The 17,544-nt window shown below is 33.7% G+C and overlaps 1 protein-coding gene across 1 annotated transcript; it reads right to left on the reverse strand.

Moving 5' to 3' along the window:
* Positions 1-4,984: 4,984 nt before the first annotated feature.
* Positions 4,985-7,136, reverse strand: LOC149532884 (linamarin synthase 1-like). The gene is made up of 2 exons (XM_089806587.1): positions 6,490-7,136; positions 4,985-6,078 (listed from the first exon to the last, which is right to left on the reverse strand). Exons 1-2 carry the CDS (start codon positions 6,995-6,997, stop codon positions 5,153-5,155), a joined length of 1,434 nt encoding a protein of 477 aa, XP_089662713.1. The 5' UTR covers positions 6,998-7,136; the 3' UTR covers positions 4,985-5,152.
* Positions 7,137-17,544: the final 10,408 nt, after the last annotated feature.

The raw sequence follows: 17,544 nt of genomic DNA on the forward strand, positions 1-17,544 counted from the left end.
CCACTTATCATATGTCCATCAAGATGACTCCTTTCATGGCACTCTATGGTTATGAAGCACCTAGCTTCATGGATTTAGTTTTGGGGGATAGTAGAGTGCCCAAAGCCAAAAACTTATTGTAGGATAGTCAAGACATCCTGAAAGTGCTCAAAGAGAATATACAACAGGCCCAGAATCAACAGAAATTGTATGTTGATCAGCACCGAATAGAGCGTAGCTTCGAGGTAGGGGATATGGTTTACTTGAGGCTACAACCATATAGACATTCATCGCTTAAGAAGAGTGGAGCTGAAAAGTTGAAACCTAGATTTTATGGTCCCTACAGGGTGATTCGCAAAGTGGGCAAAGTCGCCTATGAGCTTGAGCTTCCAGAGGGCAATCAAGTGCACAATGTGTTTCATGTGTCTAGGCTTAAGAAAGTCATTGGTCAGAGTGTAGTGCCTTCTGCAGATTTACCCCCTTTGGATGAGGAGGGGAAGCTTGTGTTAGTACCTGAGGCTATTCTGGATACCAAAGAGAGGAAGCTTAGAAACAGGATAGTGAAGGAGTATTTGGTCAGATGGAAAGACCTGCCGGAGGAAGATTCTACATGGGAGAGTGAGCAGGTTATTCAGCAGGCTGGACTGAGATTGCTTAAGGACAAGCAATTTCAAGGGGGGCGGACTGTAATGTCCCCATTTTAGCAGTTGACCAAGTGTGTGTGTGTTAGCCTTGTTCTACATGGTCCCGAGGGCTAACGAAGGGTTTAATGGGATCTTGGAGTGTTTTGGCCTAGTCATTTCTAGTTTGGGCCAAAATGAAGTTGATTTACTCAGTTTCAGGCATACTTACTATCTTTAGTAAGTCGGCAGGACACAGTGTAGGTCAATTTTGGTGATTGGATTCAATACTCCTCGGTGAGAGCATTCTGATGAGCTATCACTCGGATTATTCGGAGTCCGATTGCTATACATTTTAATGCCTAAAGTTTTATTAAAGTAACATTTAATTTAATTGTAAAATATTAAAGTGTTACTTTAATATTTATTTTATGGTGATGTGTACCCAAGGGAGACATAAGGGGTATTTTAATATATGTTTTATATTACACATCTTTTATCCCACATTGCCCATATGAGTTGAGCGGACCCGTGGGAATAGAATAAAAGGAAGCATTTGTGGCTTCATTAGAGGTTGAATATGAGAAGAAATTGGTGTGTGAGTTGCAGCTTTGTTCTTGGCATTTGAGGACGTCTATCCTCTCTTGTAACATTCTAGACGTCATTCCCTTGGGGTTTGGCCTTTGGAATTCTTTCTTATTGGCTTCATTATCAGGTAGTTTAGTTGCATTTTCGGCTACAGGCAGATTTGATATTTTGCTCATATCTTCTTCACTACTTGTCTGATGCTTATGCTGCTTGGAGGGAATGGTACTATGAAGGTAGTGGACTGATTGGAGGACAAAGTATTGTAGCAGCAAGTTCGTAAGCATGGGTTGGAGTATTATGACAATATTTCTGAAGTAATTAATGAGTTGATAAATCTGCCATGTATTTGGTTTTATGAATTTTGAAAATAACATTTTATTAGCAGCAGTTCATTTCCACTTTGCATATTATTGTAGTTTCTTTCTTGTTTATGTTGTATGATACCAATTCCATGCACGAAACACAACAAACAAATAAACGTTTGATTTTCGGAGTTATAAGGGGTTTTAAGAAGTTGAATGCAAACTATTTGACATAATTCCTTTCAATAATTTGGTTTAGTTTTTGGGACATCCAGGGGTGCCCATTACATAGAAGGAGTCTCTCCAAGTTTGAGTTGTGGTGATGCGCTCCTGTAAGAACTTGCCTTGCAAGTGTATTGTAATCATCTTGGTTTGATAATACATTGTGTGAGTTTTGGAGGGTGGGGTTTTTCTCCCGGAAGGGTTTCCCCACAGTAATCATTGTGTTGTGTGTTCTTTGTTATTTTGATTATGTTATTATGCATTTCTTGAGATCTTTGCAATAGTTACTTTGATTTGCATAATCGTCCTCTCAAAGATTAGCGTAGGAAGCGATTCCACGCACCTTTGCTTCCTTACAATACTTTTATTTACTTTATTATTTATTCAACTTGATAAAATGATTAAGAGTAATAAAGGGACCATGTCATTTTAAACAAAAACTGATTGTATATAAATGAGCACAAAAGTACAAACCACTGAAAGTGGTGTTCTCAGTGTAGATTCACTCTACACAATGTTATGTTGTATGCTCATAGAAATTGGTTTAGAGAGTTCTTGTAGTAGATTCACTACTTTGATTGTTGTATGAACAATAATTTCTAAAGTTAATTATAAGACAATATCTTATTGTATACAACATATTACTGCATTAGAAAAGTAGATGAAATTCTAAGTTCCTTTGTCAAGATGAATGTAGTGTAGTAGGATATTGTCAACTCATACAGGCTAATCTCCCACAAAAAAGTACAAAAGACAAAACAAAGTCAAACCATTTTATTTTCAGATTCACGAAAACATAGTGATTTTTCTCCAAATTTTTGTTGTTTTTTACTACAAATTATGCAGATCATGAAGATCGAATGGTGAAATTTTCAAAAAAAATCTTGATGTTTTTGATCTTTTGAAAATTGGTCAACTGTACATTTTTGTGGGACAATAGCTGCATCGCTGTCATCCCATCATTTCATTAATGTTCTAATAGATAGTCCTCCATTTCTTTTTATGTATTATAAAATAGATCTAGTGCTATTTGTCAAATCATTACTTTAATAATGAGCTAGAATAATGTTGTATGATCAACCTCAATAACATTGAAACACAAAAGTAGTCTTTTGGATTGTGTGACGTGAATCTCCATATATTATTACGCTTGATTGCAATTAGATTACTTGGTGATTCCCTTTTCATTTCTATAACCTAGCTAAATATATTTTGCATTCTGAATCTTTAAATTTCAATATTACAAGGACCTTAATGAGATCACTATGTGTTGCCTTGGTGGGAGATGAGAAACTTGTGCCTTAACTTATGAAGGAAAGGGAAAAATCTTTTTAACAAAAAGTAAAACATTATTGTAACTGGTTGTTTGGTTTCTTTCCATATATGGTTGATAGGAGTATTATTCTAGAGCTAGCCTACATCTAGGTAATTAGGCACACTCATCTTGTTACTTGTGGTTAATTTCATGGTGTCCTAGGTAAGTGTTGATGTTTAAATTCCTTATGGATGGGTGTAATGCGACATAAGGAAGGGTGTGGATGGATGTATTATGTTCTTGCTTCTCTCAACCTCTCAGGTTCTAATAGGCAAGATTCATTATGTTTTTGTCTCTCCTTTCTATACCACTAGTGAATTTAGTGCTTGGCTAAGCCATTTATCTATTTTCATTTAGTTATGCTATTTTGATGTAATGCACATATGTGTGACTATGCTTACTTTATCTCACATATGAGTAGATATGCTTAAAATGTTACATATGAGTAGATATGTTTCAATTATCTTTTCATTGCATATGAGTAGATGTGCAGTGTTAATTTCTTTTCCCTACCACATGTTGTGATTAGGATACTAGGCACATGGTTGTATGTAGTATGTTTCATGACTACACCATATCCATCTGATCCATCTTATTTTGGAAAGCTAGGCTTCTTGTGTTAGGGTCGGGGTGTTCTTCGAGCCAGGAAGAACACCTATCAAGGTTTTATGAAGCCTATTTAATGATTGCACATTTATTTTAGATAAACATTATGATGTAATTATGTAACTGGATAATGTCGATCAAGCCACCATAGTGAGCACCCCAAAATCATTGACAGAGATCTTGATGTAATATTGATTATGCTTATGATGTGCAAAAGTTGGATGTTTGATGTCTAGATCAAAATCTTAGTCATTATGATGTATTATATTTAGTTTGGCAAACTAAGTGTTAAATCTTGATTATTGGACAATGATTGGATATTGACTTTTCAACTCAATTTATTTTGTTAATTCCATTTTCTTAGCATTTTATCTATGGTAGCATTTTTGTCTAGAACATGCTTCTTACAACTCATCAAACAAATGTTGATTTTATTATTTTAATTTTGTTCCATTTTTTAAAGTTTGGGTTGGAATCGATTTTGGGTGCAAGTAAGAGGAGTTAGAATAGAAAACGGTTTCAAGCTAGGGACAATGTGCTAGATAAAGTTTGGAAGGGTGTGGTTGCAGAGAATTAAGGTTACATAGAAGATAAAGGGGAAAGAAGGGATGAGACTTTTCATTGATAACGACGGATTGTTATTAGCTTATTTTTCTTTTTATAAATAAATTCATACTATTCTATTGATATGTATAAATTAATTAAGATTTAAAAAATTATTCATTATAAGCATATATATTTTTTAGAATATGGTAATTAGGTATGTTGGGTAAACTTTTCTTCCCATACTATGTGCTTTACCACGAAGTACAAGTTTATTATTAGTTTGTTATATAAATTTATTAATAAGCAATAAATATATAGTATTTTCATTAATTTAATAGAAGTATATATGAATTAAGTTAAAGTATAATATGATAATTTAAGGTTAACTTACAAATAAGATAATACTAGAAAATATATAACCGTTGTACAAAAGAAAGCATGTTTAGATTAAAATGGTGTTATTTTAGATTAAAATGGTGTTAAGGGTAGTAAAATTTGTATATAAGAATTAAAATGTTTTGGTCAATCAAATTGATGTAAAATATGTTTTCTAATTACAAACTTAAAAATTATGTAAAGTTCTATATTGCTATCATAATCAATTGGGTCATTTTTTGAGTCAAACTCAGTGATTCATGTTCTATGAATGCTAAGTTTAAATGAACCCATCACTCATACACCAAAATAATTGATCTTATGTTTTGATCATAAACTATATTCAATATAATATAATTTCATTTCATTACTCCATTAAGGTCGCCACTTGAAAAAAGTTAATTGATAAAAAACAATAAGGGTAGATGAAATGAAACGAATCAATGTACGATGTCCATTGCACACCACGTGCTACTCCTAGATAATGGATATATTTACGTAAAATAAGATTTGAACCTGCATTGCACATCGATTTACCCCCCTGAGACCCATTTGAGGTCAATACACCAATTAAAAATATAGGCAAACAATTTTCACATCTAGATAGGTATATTCTTGACGGCATCAACAAACAGGTTGAAGTTGTTTGAAGAAGATCCTCCTTCATTCACAGCATTTCTTACAATTCTCTTCCATTTCTTCACTTCATCTCTGATTCTCATCCCTTTCTCACTCTCCAACAATTCCTCTGCAGCTCTTCTCAACTCCTCTTTCTCTACTACTCCATCTTTATTGGGATTTAATGGCAGCCCGGCTCTCCAGACATCTACAACGTAGTTTCGATTGAGAAACTGATCAGTGAAATAAGGCCAGCAAATCATGGGCACTCCCATGCAAATGCTCTCCAACACAGAATTCCATCCACAATGAGTCACAAAACATGCCAGTGAAGGGTGATTCAATACCTGCAACTGTGGAGCCCAACACACAATGCACCCCTGATTTGCACCGCATGATTTCAATAACCTCGAAATCAAAAGTGCCCTCTCGCCTTTCACTCCGTCCGACCGCAGAACCCACAAAAATGGTCTTTTTATTGCCTCCAAAGCCCAAGCAACCTCTTCCACTTGCTCTTCATCAAGAACAGTAAAACTTCCAAAAGATAAGTAGATCACAGATTGCTCAGCCTGTTTTTCCAACCATTCTAAACATTCCACTTCGTCTCTCCAGAGGCTTGGAATCTGCATCTCGGTCGTATTGCTTGAATATTCCCCATCTAGAAACTCAGTTGGAATCAATGGACCAATTGTGTGGACTCCCACTTCTCTGGACAATTCTTCCACTGCAGGAGATTCAAGGTCTCTAATGGAGTTGAAAAGAACCCACTTTATCCGCGTCACTTCTTCAGCCATCCGATTGCCCCTTCTAAACAAGAATTCGCCCCCATTCATCCACGGAAGCTCAGCATAGAGCATTGGAGGCACCGAGGGAAGACATGTTACCATCCTATCCTCCTCCACAATTCCTTCAACAAAAACAACAATCCATATGCAATTTGTCATTAAATGGGTTGGTCAGAATCGTGAGAAATCAGAAACCCAAAAATATTATGTACAATCTAATCTTTCAAGAACATCACTAGCCTTTGGCGAGTAGTTGTTGGTGGGAGCTTTTTAATATTTCGTTTGTAGCTCATGCTATGAGGAATCTTTTTAATATTTTGTTTGTAGCTCATGCTATAATTCTCTCTCTTAGTAGATTGTTTGTAGAGATCTGAGGTTTCATATACTCTACCTATTCTTATGAGTATTCTTATTGGTGGTAAGAATTGAGCATTTTCTTACTGGTTCTTCCCCTCATGAATCTTGATCTTTCATGAATCTGTTATTTATTAATAAATCAATAACTTGCTACTTTTGCCCAAAAAATAGCATACCATTGGAAGGAAGGATTCCTTGTGAGATGAGGCGAGGGCTGAAGCAGCTGATTGCACAGACTGAGAGAGGCTGGGTGTGCAAAACAGCGAGGTGAATGCCATGGAAATCTGCAACGGCCTTTAAGCCAGAGCAGATCCAGAAATCTGCTATGATGCAAGTGATCTTGGGGTCTTGATCTTGTAATTGAGTGTTGATGTTGTGGATGAGGTTGAGAATTACGGGAGGGCCCAGCGCCTTCTCTAGCGACTCCGCGAATTTGATAACGTCGTCTCGACCGTCCTCTGGCTGGGCCTCCATTGGAACACACTTCAGTCTCATCAAGTCACTCTTCTTCTGATCGCTGACCTCTGATATGCGGTGCAGGGTATCCTCCGTGTGGAGGAAAGTGATGAGGAATCCATGGGAGATGAGTTTCCAGGCGAGGTGCATCATGGGATTGATGTGGCCCTGCACTGGAACTGGAATCAGAAGCGCATGTGGCTGCTGCTGCTCCCTAATTGCACTCATCTTTCTCCTGACCAAACGGAGATGGCTACCAAAACTAATGATCAAAGGGAGCAAGGGGCGATTGCAATTAGAGTGGGTTTCTTGCCTGGGTTATCAATCTCAACTGAAGTGATTCAATGTGGATGTTGAATGGGAGAGCTAGAGGGCTTTGATTCAATGTATTTTGTTTTCAATGTGGATTTTGATAATTGGGTGAAAGGTATTTTGTTTTCTTATATCAAGTGGAAGAGCTGATTTTACAATCTGATGACTTCACATTTTGACTTTGTCCTTGTTTGTTGTGTTGTGTACGAGTGAAGATGGAAAGGTAAGTGCAAAAGCAGGCAGGACTTTGATTCTTCCAACTGCAATTCAAAAGTAATATGTTTGCATTGTTGGTTCTCATCGCATAGGGCGATTAAGGTCGGCCTTTCAAGATTGATTGCTCTACTCTTCTCTGTAATATCATATGAAATCACTGCATGTCCACTTTGTGTAACAACTCATTAGCATTTTGCTGTTATGAAACTTGTAGAAATGAATTTTGTAAGGTACTGTAGATTTCATAGGAATTGTGGTAAGGATTTTTGACTCGCGTGAGATATTTTATTTATTTTTAGTGACTAATCCAATCTTGTAATTATAGACTTACTGAATGTGAACAAAATATTTTAGTTTTTAAATTGAAAATTTATTTCTTAATTTTAATGAGGCGGTTAGGGTCCATTTGGCAATAGGAATACAAGTGGAATAGGCATATGTATATTCTTAAAATTTTGAATTCTTTGTTTGGATGCACCAAATTGGAATTGGAATTGGAATAGGAATAAAATTGGAATATGTATTCTAATTTTGGCCCAATAATGAGCATTTGCTATTCCACCTAAATGGTGGAATATGAATACGTATTCCTATTCCATTTTTAAAAATTTTAGAAAACATAAATTTTTTAGTGTGTGAATCTCGCATCAAATTCTGGGTGAACCAAACAAGAATAGGAATACGTAACCACATTTTCTATTCGAGAATAAGTATTCTAGAATAGGTATTCCTATTCCCATTTTTATATTCTCGCAGCCAAACAGGCCCTTAAGGAATTCTTGTGTCACGTTTTTAATTGGAGGTTTAAGGATATTATGAGGATTTATTTGTTATTAATAAGTCTAACAAACTAGGCATAAGGGATTACTAGATATATTTACAAGAGTCAACAATAGAAGGTAGTGTTATTTTAATAAAGGAGAATGACAATGGTCATCATTGTAGACTTTTAACAAGTGATTTCTAATTTTATCAACAATTATAATTTGGAATTTAATATTATTAATATCTATTAAATTCACTTTGACAAATAAAAATTAGTCAAAAATAATTTGCAAGAATATGATTCAATGTTACTTAATTTTTAGTCTAATTTAGAGTAAGGTTGTCCACGTAATTAAATATTTGGACAATTTGCATATGTGTGATTGCTCCTATGATCTTTGGTACCTACTTATCTTTTACTTCAATTACATATAAAATAATGGTGTTTATAAAATGAATCTTGAAGATCTATTGTATTAAAAAAGGAGGTTTATGACCTTCTAGTCAATATGACAAACCCCTATGTAGATGAACAAACATTAAATATGTGTATGTTATTGATGTAATGATGTAAACCTAATACTTATGAGTAAAACATACTTTGCAACAATATGATCGAATGCAACTCTAAGTATTTTATATATTTATTTTAGGTACACAAAAGATGCAATAAGATGAAACATGACATTAACCTCTTTGAAACACACATGGAGAGGTATTAGACCATCCAAACTAAATTATAAATGACAATATTATTAATCATATTCATTTGCATGTACTTTAATGTGTACAAATGTTCATGATTTATTATATGGTCATATAAAATTACTTTAAGTAAATGTTAAACTGGCTCACTACAATAATTGGGATCTACTCAAATGGATGACCAATTATAGTGTCATGAACATTGAATTATCTAGTGTAGTTTTTGATGAGTCTGTACTCATCATAGAATAATGCAATTTAAGGTCATACTAGAGAGGAAGCTTTACCAAAATTTGTTTCCATAGAGTATTGAAAGGAGTATAGAAAGATGAACCAAAATGTTGTATGCTCTCTCTCTCTCTCTCTCTCTCTCTCTCTCTCTCTCTCTCTCTCTCTCTCTCTCTCTCTTTATATATATATATAGACACACACACACACACACACACACACCTCTCTTCTTATTTTCATCTCTCCCTCTTTCTATTGTATAAAAACATGGAACTTGAATTATTTTTTATTGACCTTCCGCATCTCTTCGGGGTACCAATTGCACACTAAGGTGTGATTCCTAGTAATTAATTTACATATATCATTTATGAGAGTAACTACATTACTATTTCTTCTTCTCCTTTTGGGTCATTAAAATTTAGGATTTTTCATAAATTTCTTACCAAATAATTATTAGAATTTTGATAAAATTCATATATGTATATGTAACCAATGTTGTAGTTCTTATGCTAAACATATACTATATTATTATATTTAATAATTAATTAAATTTAAAAAAATGAAAATATCATTATATGTAAATTTGAATAATTTTTGTACTAATATAATTGATTAAATGTAACAATTATTCTCAATATCTTTTAAAAATGAGCATAAATAGAAAAATAATTGTAAATTAATAAATACATCTATAATATTAGACATATAAAAGATGTACTAATATTGTGCATATATAATCTAATTTAACTATATGTAATGTGCATACATATGTGTAAGTGTTATAAGTTGTAGCTCATGTTTAAGTCACTCTCCCATCAAGTATTACATCATTTATTTTAAATTCAACCACCTCCTTTGTCCTAAAAGGAGAAGCCATTCTACATTCTCGGAAGAACTCAAGAAACCAAATTTCATGTCCCTCCATTTCCTTCCTTTTTATATATGTTGTTCTTCCAAATTGGTTTCTCAATTTCCTCATCATTAGGTTTACATCTGATCAATTGGGTCTTTATAAAAGTACCACCATAATTTAACATGTTTTTAGAGCTTTTGAACAATATAATATTTTCTATTTTTGAACAACATAAACATATTAAAGTTGAATTTATTCACAAGCATCTCCATAGTTCTCAAAGGCATACATTTACCATTTCTTTAATAACTTTGAATCTATTTGATAGTATTTAAAACAAATTATATATTATTGTTGTGAACTTGATTCTTTACACTTTAAAAAAACATATTTTCAATTATTTTTATGCAAGATATGTTTTGTGTGTGAACATGCACTTGATTTTTCAAAATGTGCCCACTCCAAAAAATCATTTTAAAAAACATACTCATTGATTGATCCTTCATTGCCATCATTTACATTTTTTCCAAAGAAAATAGTAACTTGGGTTGCTTAAAGGCGGGCAATTTTGGTCGCTTAAATATGTAGGAATATTGGATATTTTCTCAAATCCACATATAGAAGAAATTGATCTATTGAACAACTTTCCTCATACAACATGTTGTCAAATTCAAAAGCATACTGAATTGAAATTTGTCAATATTAAAGTGATTCCAAAAGAGCTTCTTGGAATACTATGTCTATCTTCCTTCAAGAAGCACATTGAATTGTAATGTGTCAATATAAAAATGAATTAATATGAATCTAATATTTTTTTTGATAGTATATAAATCTTCATTGTTGATTGTAAATAAGGTCCTCATGACCTTTTCTATAAAGTCAATGTCTTCTTAATTTTACAAGGTGAAATATTTTTTGTATTAATATTATGTTTTGATTAAGTCAATCAAGATTAGATAACCCAAGTTCCCTACAAAAAAGTAACATCAAGTCAAAAATGATAGATGGAAAAGAATTCACAAGAGTTTAATTCAAAAAGAGTTTGAACAGAGATACAACCATTTGGAACCCATGGTCTGATAAGCCAAAAAAATTTAATTTAAAAAAAAAAGGGGTTTAGGTGAGAATCCCAAACCATCAAGCTAAGATAACCTCTTGTGCTAGAAGGAGTGACAAGGAAGAATAAGAATTGCTTTTCTTTTCAAAGGCATCTCATAACCTTCAAAAAGAAAGAGAGAAAGAACCTCAAAGAAATAGAGATCTAATCCCTAAAGCCTTTATGTAGTAGAAAAGATAGGGACCCATAACCAAATGATCAAAGGAAATCTAACCAAGAGTCTCCCAAATTGTTGCCTCACTCCTCTTCACCTCCATAGTAAAGGATCCCTCCTCTAAAGTAAAAAAATGAGTTGGGAAACCCCCATAAGGACAACTCCATCCTACTTTGAGAAGAAGAAATTTGTTTTGTGCCCCTAGAGATCAGATCAAGATATGTATAACAGAAGGTGCAATCTCTAAAAAGAGACATAAAAATCCTTCCATAGGAAAGAAGAAAATTGAAGGATGAAGAAGCACAAAAAAAGAGATCAATGCACACACCCTCTAGAGGAAAGTCTTTCTCAGGTCAAGAACAACAAAAAAAATAGAAGAATGGCCAAAGCCCTTCAAACCAACTATTAACCCCAAAACAACCAACATAGAAGTACCATAGACACTACAAATAGAGTTGGGTTGCATAAGGAGATGGAGATTGAAACCCAAATTAGGCTCAAGGTAGTGAGATAACACTCCTATACAACAAGGGATAGACTAGGCCCAAAGGAAAGGAAGCCCACAATAGAAGAGAGCCAAACCCTTGTGAAGATCTAAAAAATTTCAAAATTAGACCAAACTGAAGGAAATTGAAACCACTAGATGAACAACCCCATAAAATACAAAGTACCACCAAGAAGAAACCAAACAAGGGGCCAACTTAACTTAGACAAAATCCTCAAAGAAACATTGTGAGAAAGAAATTTGCTAGGACCCACAAAGTAGAACCATCCATCCTATGGATGAGGAAAATAGAGACCTTTCCTTTGCAAGAGAGAGAATCTGGAAACAAGGGTAGTGTTGAGGAAGAAAGTAGTTTAATTTGAAGGTAGCCTACTGCTATAGTAATATAAGAGTCCCCAAACCAGCAACTCTCATGGCTAAGGAAATACATAGAAATAGATAGCCAAACCTTAGGAAGGCCCTCCCTTGAGATAGAGAGAAAGAAGCTTGCCAAGAAACATTGGAGGAGATGAAAAAACACCCATCCTCCAAAACACTAGACTACTAGAGAAAAGGGAATCCCCCACACTAGTTGATAACCCCTTCATAGTAATAATGGCGCCAAAAACCACTCCCAAACCTTGTGTGCAACAACAAACAAAGGCTAAACTGAAAATGGATCCCAGATGTGAAGCATAATCCATCTCACCAAAAAGGTGTTGGAAATGAAGAGAGTAATTGAGAGGGCAGGGATGAATCAATTACTCCAAAACCAATTCCCTGTCCCTAGATGTCAAATCAAACTTTACATTGATAATGCAATTCTTTCTCCAGCTCAGTTAAAAATAAGTCCTTGTTGTAACTTAGTTAACAAAGAAGTCTTACGATTATTAATTTGTTTTAAGCTTTAGTAATTTAGTTGCAGAAACATAAAGCATAAAGAAAATAACATGAACATAGATGACACCATGATTTAATGTGGAAACCCAATTTGGGAAAATTACCATGCAACTAGTTACAATAAATTTTTCACCCTTCTGAAGTGAACCTTGTTAGGAGCCAACCCTATTAAAGGTTACAATACATATTTTTAAGTGTGACCTTGTTAAAGGATTTAGCACCCTATTAGGAGTGGCCTGGATAGAGTTCTTCAAACACTTCAATCTTGAAATGTTACCTTGTTAGAGGATTTACAAGGGTATGTGCAGGATCATGGTGTGCCAAAAAGTGGCGATGTGAAAAAAAAAAGAGTTTGAAGACGCCTAAAAGCGCTTCAAAATCCGCTCTGACTTTTTTTTACCTATCCAGGAACCAAACCTGGAAGGTTAAGCCGAGCCTTATCGGATATCCGATATCATATCGGATATCCGATTTTAAATCCAATATCCGACTAATAATTAAAATCATATAATAGTATGATATATTATTTAATATTATTATTATTGATATAAAATAATAATAATAATATTAAATAATATATCATACTATTATATTATAATAATATTATTATTATTTAATATTATTATTATAATAATTATTATACTATAATATAATAATATTATTATAATTATTATTATACTATAATATAATAATATTATTATTATAATAATTATTATATTATAATATAATAATATTATTATAATTATTATTATACTATAATATAATAATATTATTATTATAATAATTATTATACTATAATATAATAATAATATTATTATTATATTATAATCGTATAATATTATACTATAATAATAATATTATAATAACATATTATATTATAATAATATAATATAATATTTCATATATTATAATATATAGTAATGTAATATAATATATATATAAAATATAATATAATAATAAAAAGTAATATCTTATAATATAATATATAATAAAAAAGTATAATATATTATAAATTATAATAATATAGTATAATAATAATATTTTATATTATAATATATAGTAAATTAATATAATAAATATAAAATATAATATAAAAATATATAAAATGTAATATATATGTTATATTATATATATTATAATATTGGAAACCCGATATAATATCGGATATCCGATATAATATCGGATATCCGATACCTGTGCATGGATTAAACATAAAATCATAGACCCGCGGCCCTTATTTTCACGCGAATTTGGGCCCGTCAGATCGGATATCAGATAGCAAATCGGATATCAGATATCAGGTATGTTCCCCCCCCCCCCCCCCTGACTCATTTTTAACCTAAATTTAATAGATTTTAACAAGATTTTGTTTGTTTTAGTTGAATCTAGGGTTTTTTTGACAAAAATGGTTAAATTTTAGATTTTTTTTTAATATATATTACGTTTTTCAATTCAATAGGAATGGCTGATCAAAATGATGACACTGAGGTAGGGAATAATATTCCTCACAACCCACCACCAAACGATCCAGTATCCCCACAAAATCGTCCACCAAATGATCCTCTACCTCCTCAAAACCCTCCTCGAATCGAGGATTTGATAAATGAAAATCTCACTGAGTTGAGAGGTTTGCATAGAACATACAATAATGTACCTGCACTGGCTCCTATGTTATCCATGTTAAACACCATAGTGGATAACATTGAAGCTCTTACAAACCAACAAAATGCCGCTCTTCGTTGGCGTGATGAAATGCACCAGATGTTTGATGATGGTTTGGATTATGATGAGGTCACGGCCCTCAACATAACCAAAGACGATTTGGCAAGCCTTTTTGCTAACCCAAAAACGGGTATACCAATTGACCCAAAAAAAACCAAACTATCGATTAAATGGTGCACAAATGACGCCATACGTGCAAATTTTTGGGACCGTTGGTGGATGGTCTTTGATATCCCTCCACATGGCAATTTAGACATACCATTTTATTTCCTTAAAAAATTATATGCAGAATTTGTGTTGAAACTTAAAGTGAACTATTGGAGCATGAAGCCCAACATGGGCTTAGGACTAGGAGCTCCTCAGGATAGACTCTCTTCCCAGCGGAAGAAACTTGGCACTTTTGTCCCCCCCCCCCCTGATATCTCCCCCCCTCCTCGAGTGCAGCATCCAGATATTATGGCAGAGGCTAGCTCTCAGACCATCAGAGCCATTCATAGGCTGAGTAGCCTAATGATATCTCAGGCTAGGTCAGTCTTGCCTCCTCGTGTTGATGATGTTGGTGCCAGTTCATCATCGGCTAGCTCATCACACGTTTGTGTGCCTCACACTTGCATTACATGCAGGAATATTTGCCTGGGTCCCATAGGTGATCTTCCTGAGTATCATTTTGTATTAGACGAGGATACACCAGACGCACGTGCAGAGGCTACAGACCCTGATGCGAGAGAGGAGGGGAATGTAGAGGCATGGACTCCTTCGGTGTCGGTACGTGTATACATTTTTTTGTTATGACATGTGATTTAAAGTTAATTTTTATAATAGAGTAATTTTAATTTTTAAGCCATACTGACTTTTACATGTATGTGATCTTCATTCATGTTTAGTTGATGACCGAGGAGGAGCTCAAACAGATAGATGATGCTACACTCTCGGCCATTTCATTTGGCCTTGAGACATCTACGGTACATTATGTTGTGTTCACATTTCTTTTTTCTATTTGATATTGTAGCATATATGGTTGCTAATCTTTCTTTTATCTTGCAGATACCACCTGCCCCGGGGGGCCAAAGTGCTGGGGGTGAGCCAGCATGCATTGACAAAGGAAAGGTAATTAGATGTTTTCCAATTGATTAAATATTGATGCATTCTTGTAAAATGTTTGTGGTAATCTCATTTAATTACATTATTTATTGTATATAGGGTGTGGCTACTGGCGATGAGCCTGTACAGATTCGGCGTCCTAGATCATCAGGGATTTTCATTCGCACAGAGAGCCCCATTGTATGTATAAGTATCATTTATTTTTTATTTTTTTAATTGATGCAAAGGAAAGTATGATTGTTTTTCTATACAATTTCTATGATTTTTTCCGTACCAATAATGATTCATGTCTTGCATAGGTTCATTACAACTTAAATAGGCTTATATGCACTTGCCCAACCGACCAAGTTGGTTACAAAGGTTTATTTAATCAAACAAATACCAAATTACTACTTTCCCTCCAAAACTAATATGACCGTTTGAATTTGAAATTCAAATTTCAAACTATAGTTTTTATGCATTCCCTAACTTTCTAAACTAGTCCATTGACTCAAAATTGGTCATATGGATTTATTAAATGCAACTAAGTAAATTTCCAAAAAATTGAAGTTTTTATTATTTTTTCTCCAAACCACCGTACACTCTGATCTCCCCCTTTCAACTGAGATCACATATGACATATATAAAGGTCTACATGACCGTTGGAACAACCATATAGGCGTTCCCAACCATAAAACAAACAAACAACCACTTTTTGCTAATACTGTTTAGACTCTAAATACCCTATTCTAAGGCCTTTTGGTCCCATGGAGTCACTTGGTTTATAACCACACCAAAATGCTTGTGGGCCTTACATGTGCCTTTATTACAAAACATAGACCAACTTGTAAAATATGGACCAAACCTTTATTCCAACTTCCTAATCTACTTGAATCCTCGTTTTCATGGAGTGGCAAGGTGTCCGGCAATAGAGATACTTGTGAGTTAGAGTGCCAAAATTGTATAATTTGTTCCTTCACATCGTCGGATAGCTTCTTATCAAAACGTGGAAGTCTCCCACCAAATGCCCATGTTTCATTTTGAAGAGGATCATCAATTTTCTCTCGTCGACTAAGTGCTCTTCTCAAAGTAGTACGATTTAGATTCAAATCAATATAAGTTTGTCTCATATATCTACCCTTTCTCAAATGATGACTTACCAAAGAGGTTGTAATAACCCTTCGAGCAGCTCTATTATCCTTCTCTCTGCTATTTTTCCCAATGCTATTGAGAGCACTGAAAAGATTCTTCACAATAATGGCATTTCTTTCCAACTTTTTATTGACACGAATTTTCAATTTGGAAAGCATAGGTCTCATCTTTTGCATCTTTAATAAGTGCATGAAAAGCTGACATTGCTCTACCACTGTCTTGTTGCCGAAAAACATCTGATATAGTCTTGAAGCCCATAACCGAATGGTTCTTTCTAAATTTTTTCCTTCCAAACTAGTCATAATCGTTTCATCAATTTCAATTATCCATTTTGGTGTTTTAGAACCTTCATGTCGATTATAATTAGGAGATATGTAAGGTTCTTGTGCATTAAGTTCCTGTGCATTGTCATCTTCGACATGGTCAATTATGCAATTTGGATTATGACTTGGTGGCATTTCTTCTTCAAAATTTTCAATCTCTACATTTTCAATTTCCGCATTATCATTTTCAATAGGTACATTTTCATTCCCCAACTGTACATTTTCATTATCTGACTCTATGATTTCACCTTCTATTAATTCATCGTCAACTTGATTGATATTTAGCATACCTTGTCTTTTTTTTCGGTGTTTCATTTTGTCCTTTTCCCTATATGTTGCAATGTCTTCATTGGATATCTTCCTTTTACGTTTATTCTTTCGACGACTGCTGCTCCCCATTCAGATGAAAAATTCAAACACCTAAGGTTATATTTTCGAATTCTTTTCGATTGGTTCGGCCCCAAAACACGACTTTTTACAAATCCCGTGAAAAAAGAGGTAAAAAAGTAATGTTGTCGGGTCTGTAGGGACAGTCAAATATTTGAAATTGATGCCAGTATAATCGGATATCCGATGTAGGAAAAGGACTTTTGGGGGGGAAAACTTGCTAAGGTTTCCCTCCTTTGCCACAATAATATTAATATTATGAAAATATTTGGAGGCAAACGACTTTAATTTATAACTAAGTTAATAGTATATTAGTATTAGTATAAAATATCAATAATATTAATATAAAATAGTATTAATATACCTATAGTATCAAT

This window comes from Cupressus sempervirens, chromosome 10, assembly GCF_028749045.1.
Source record: "Cupressus sempervirens isolate cs-2001-9-10 chromosome 10, ASM2874904v1, whole genome shotgun sequence".
Taxonomy (NCBI): domain Eukaryota; kingdom Viridiplantae; phylum Streptophyta; class Pinopsida; order Cupressales; family Cupressaceae; genus Cupressus; species Cupressus sempervirens.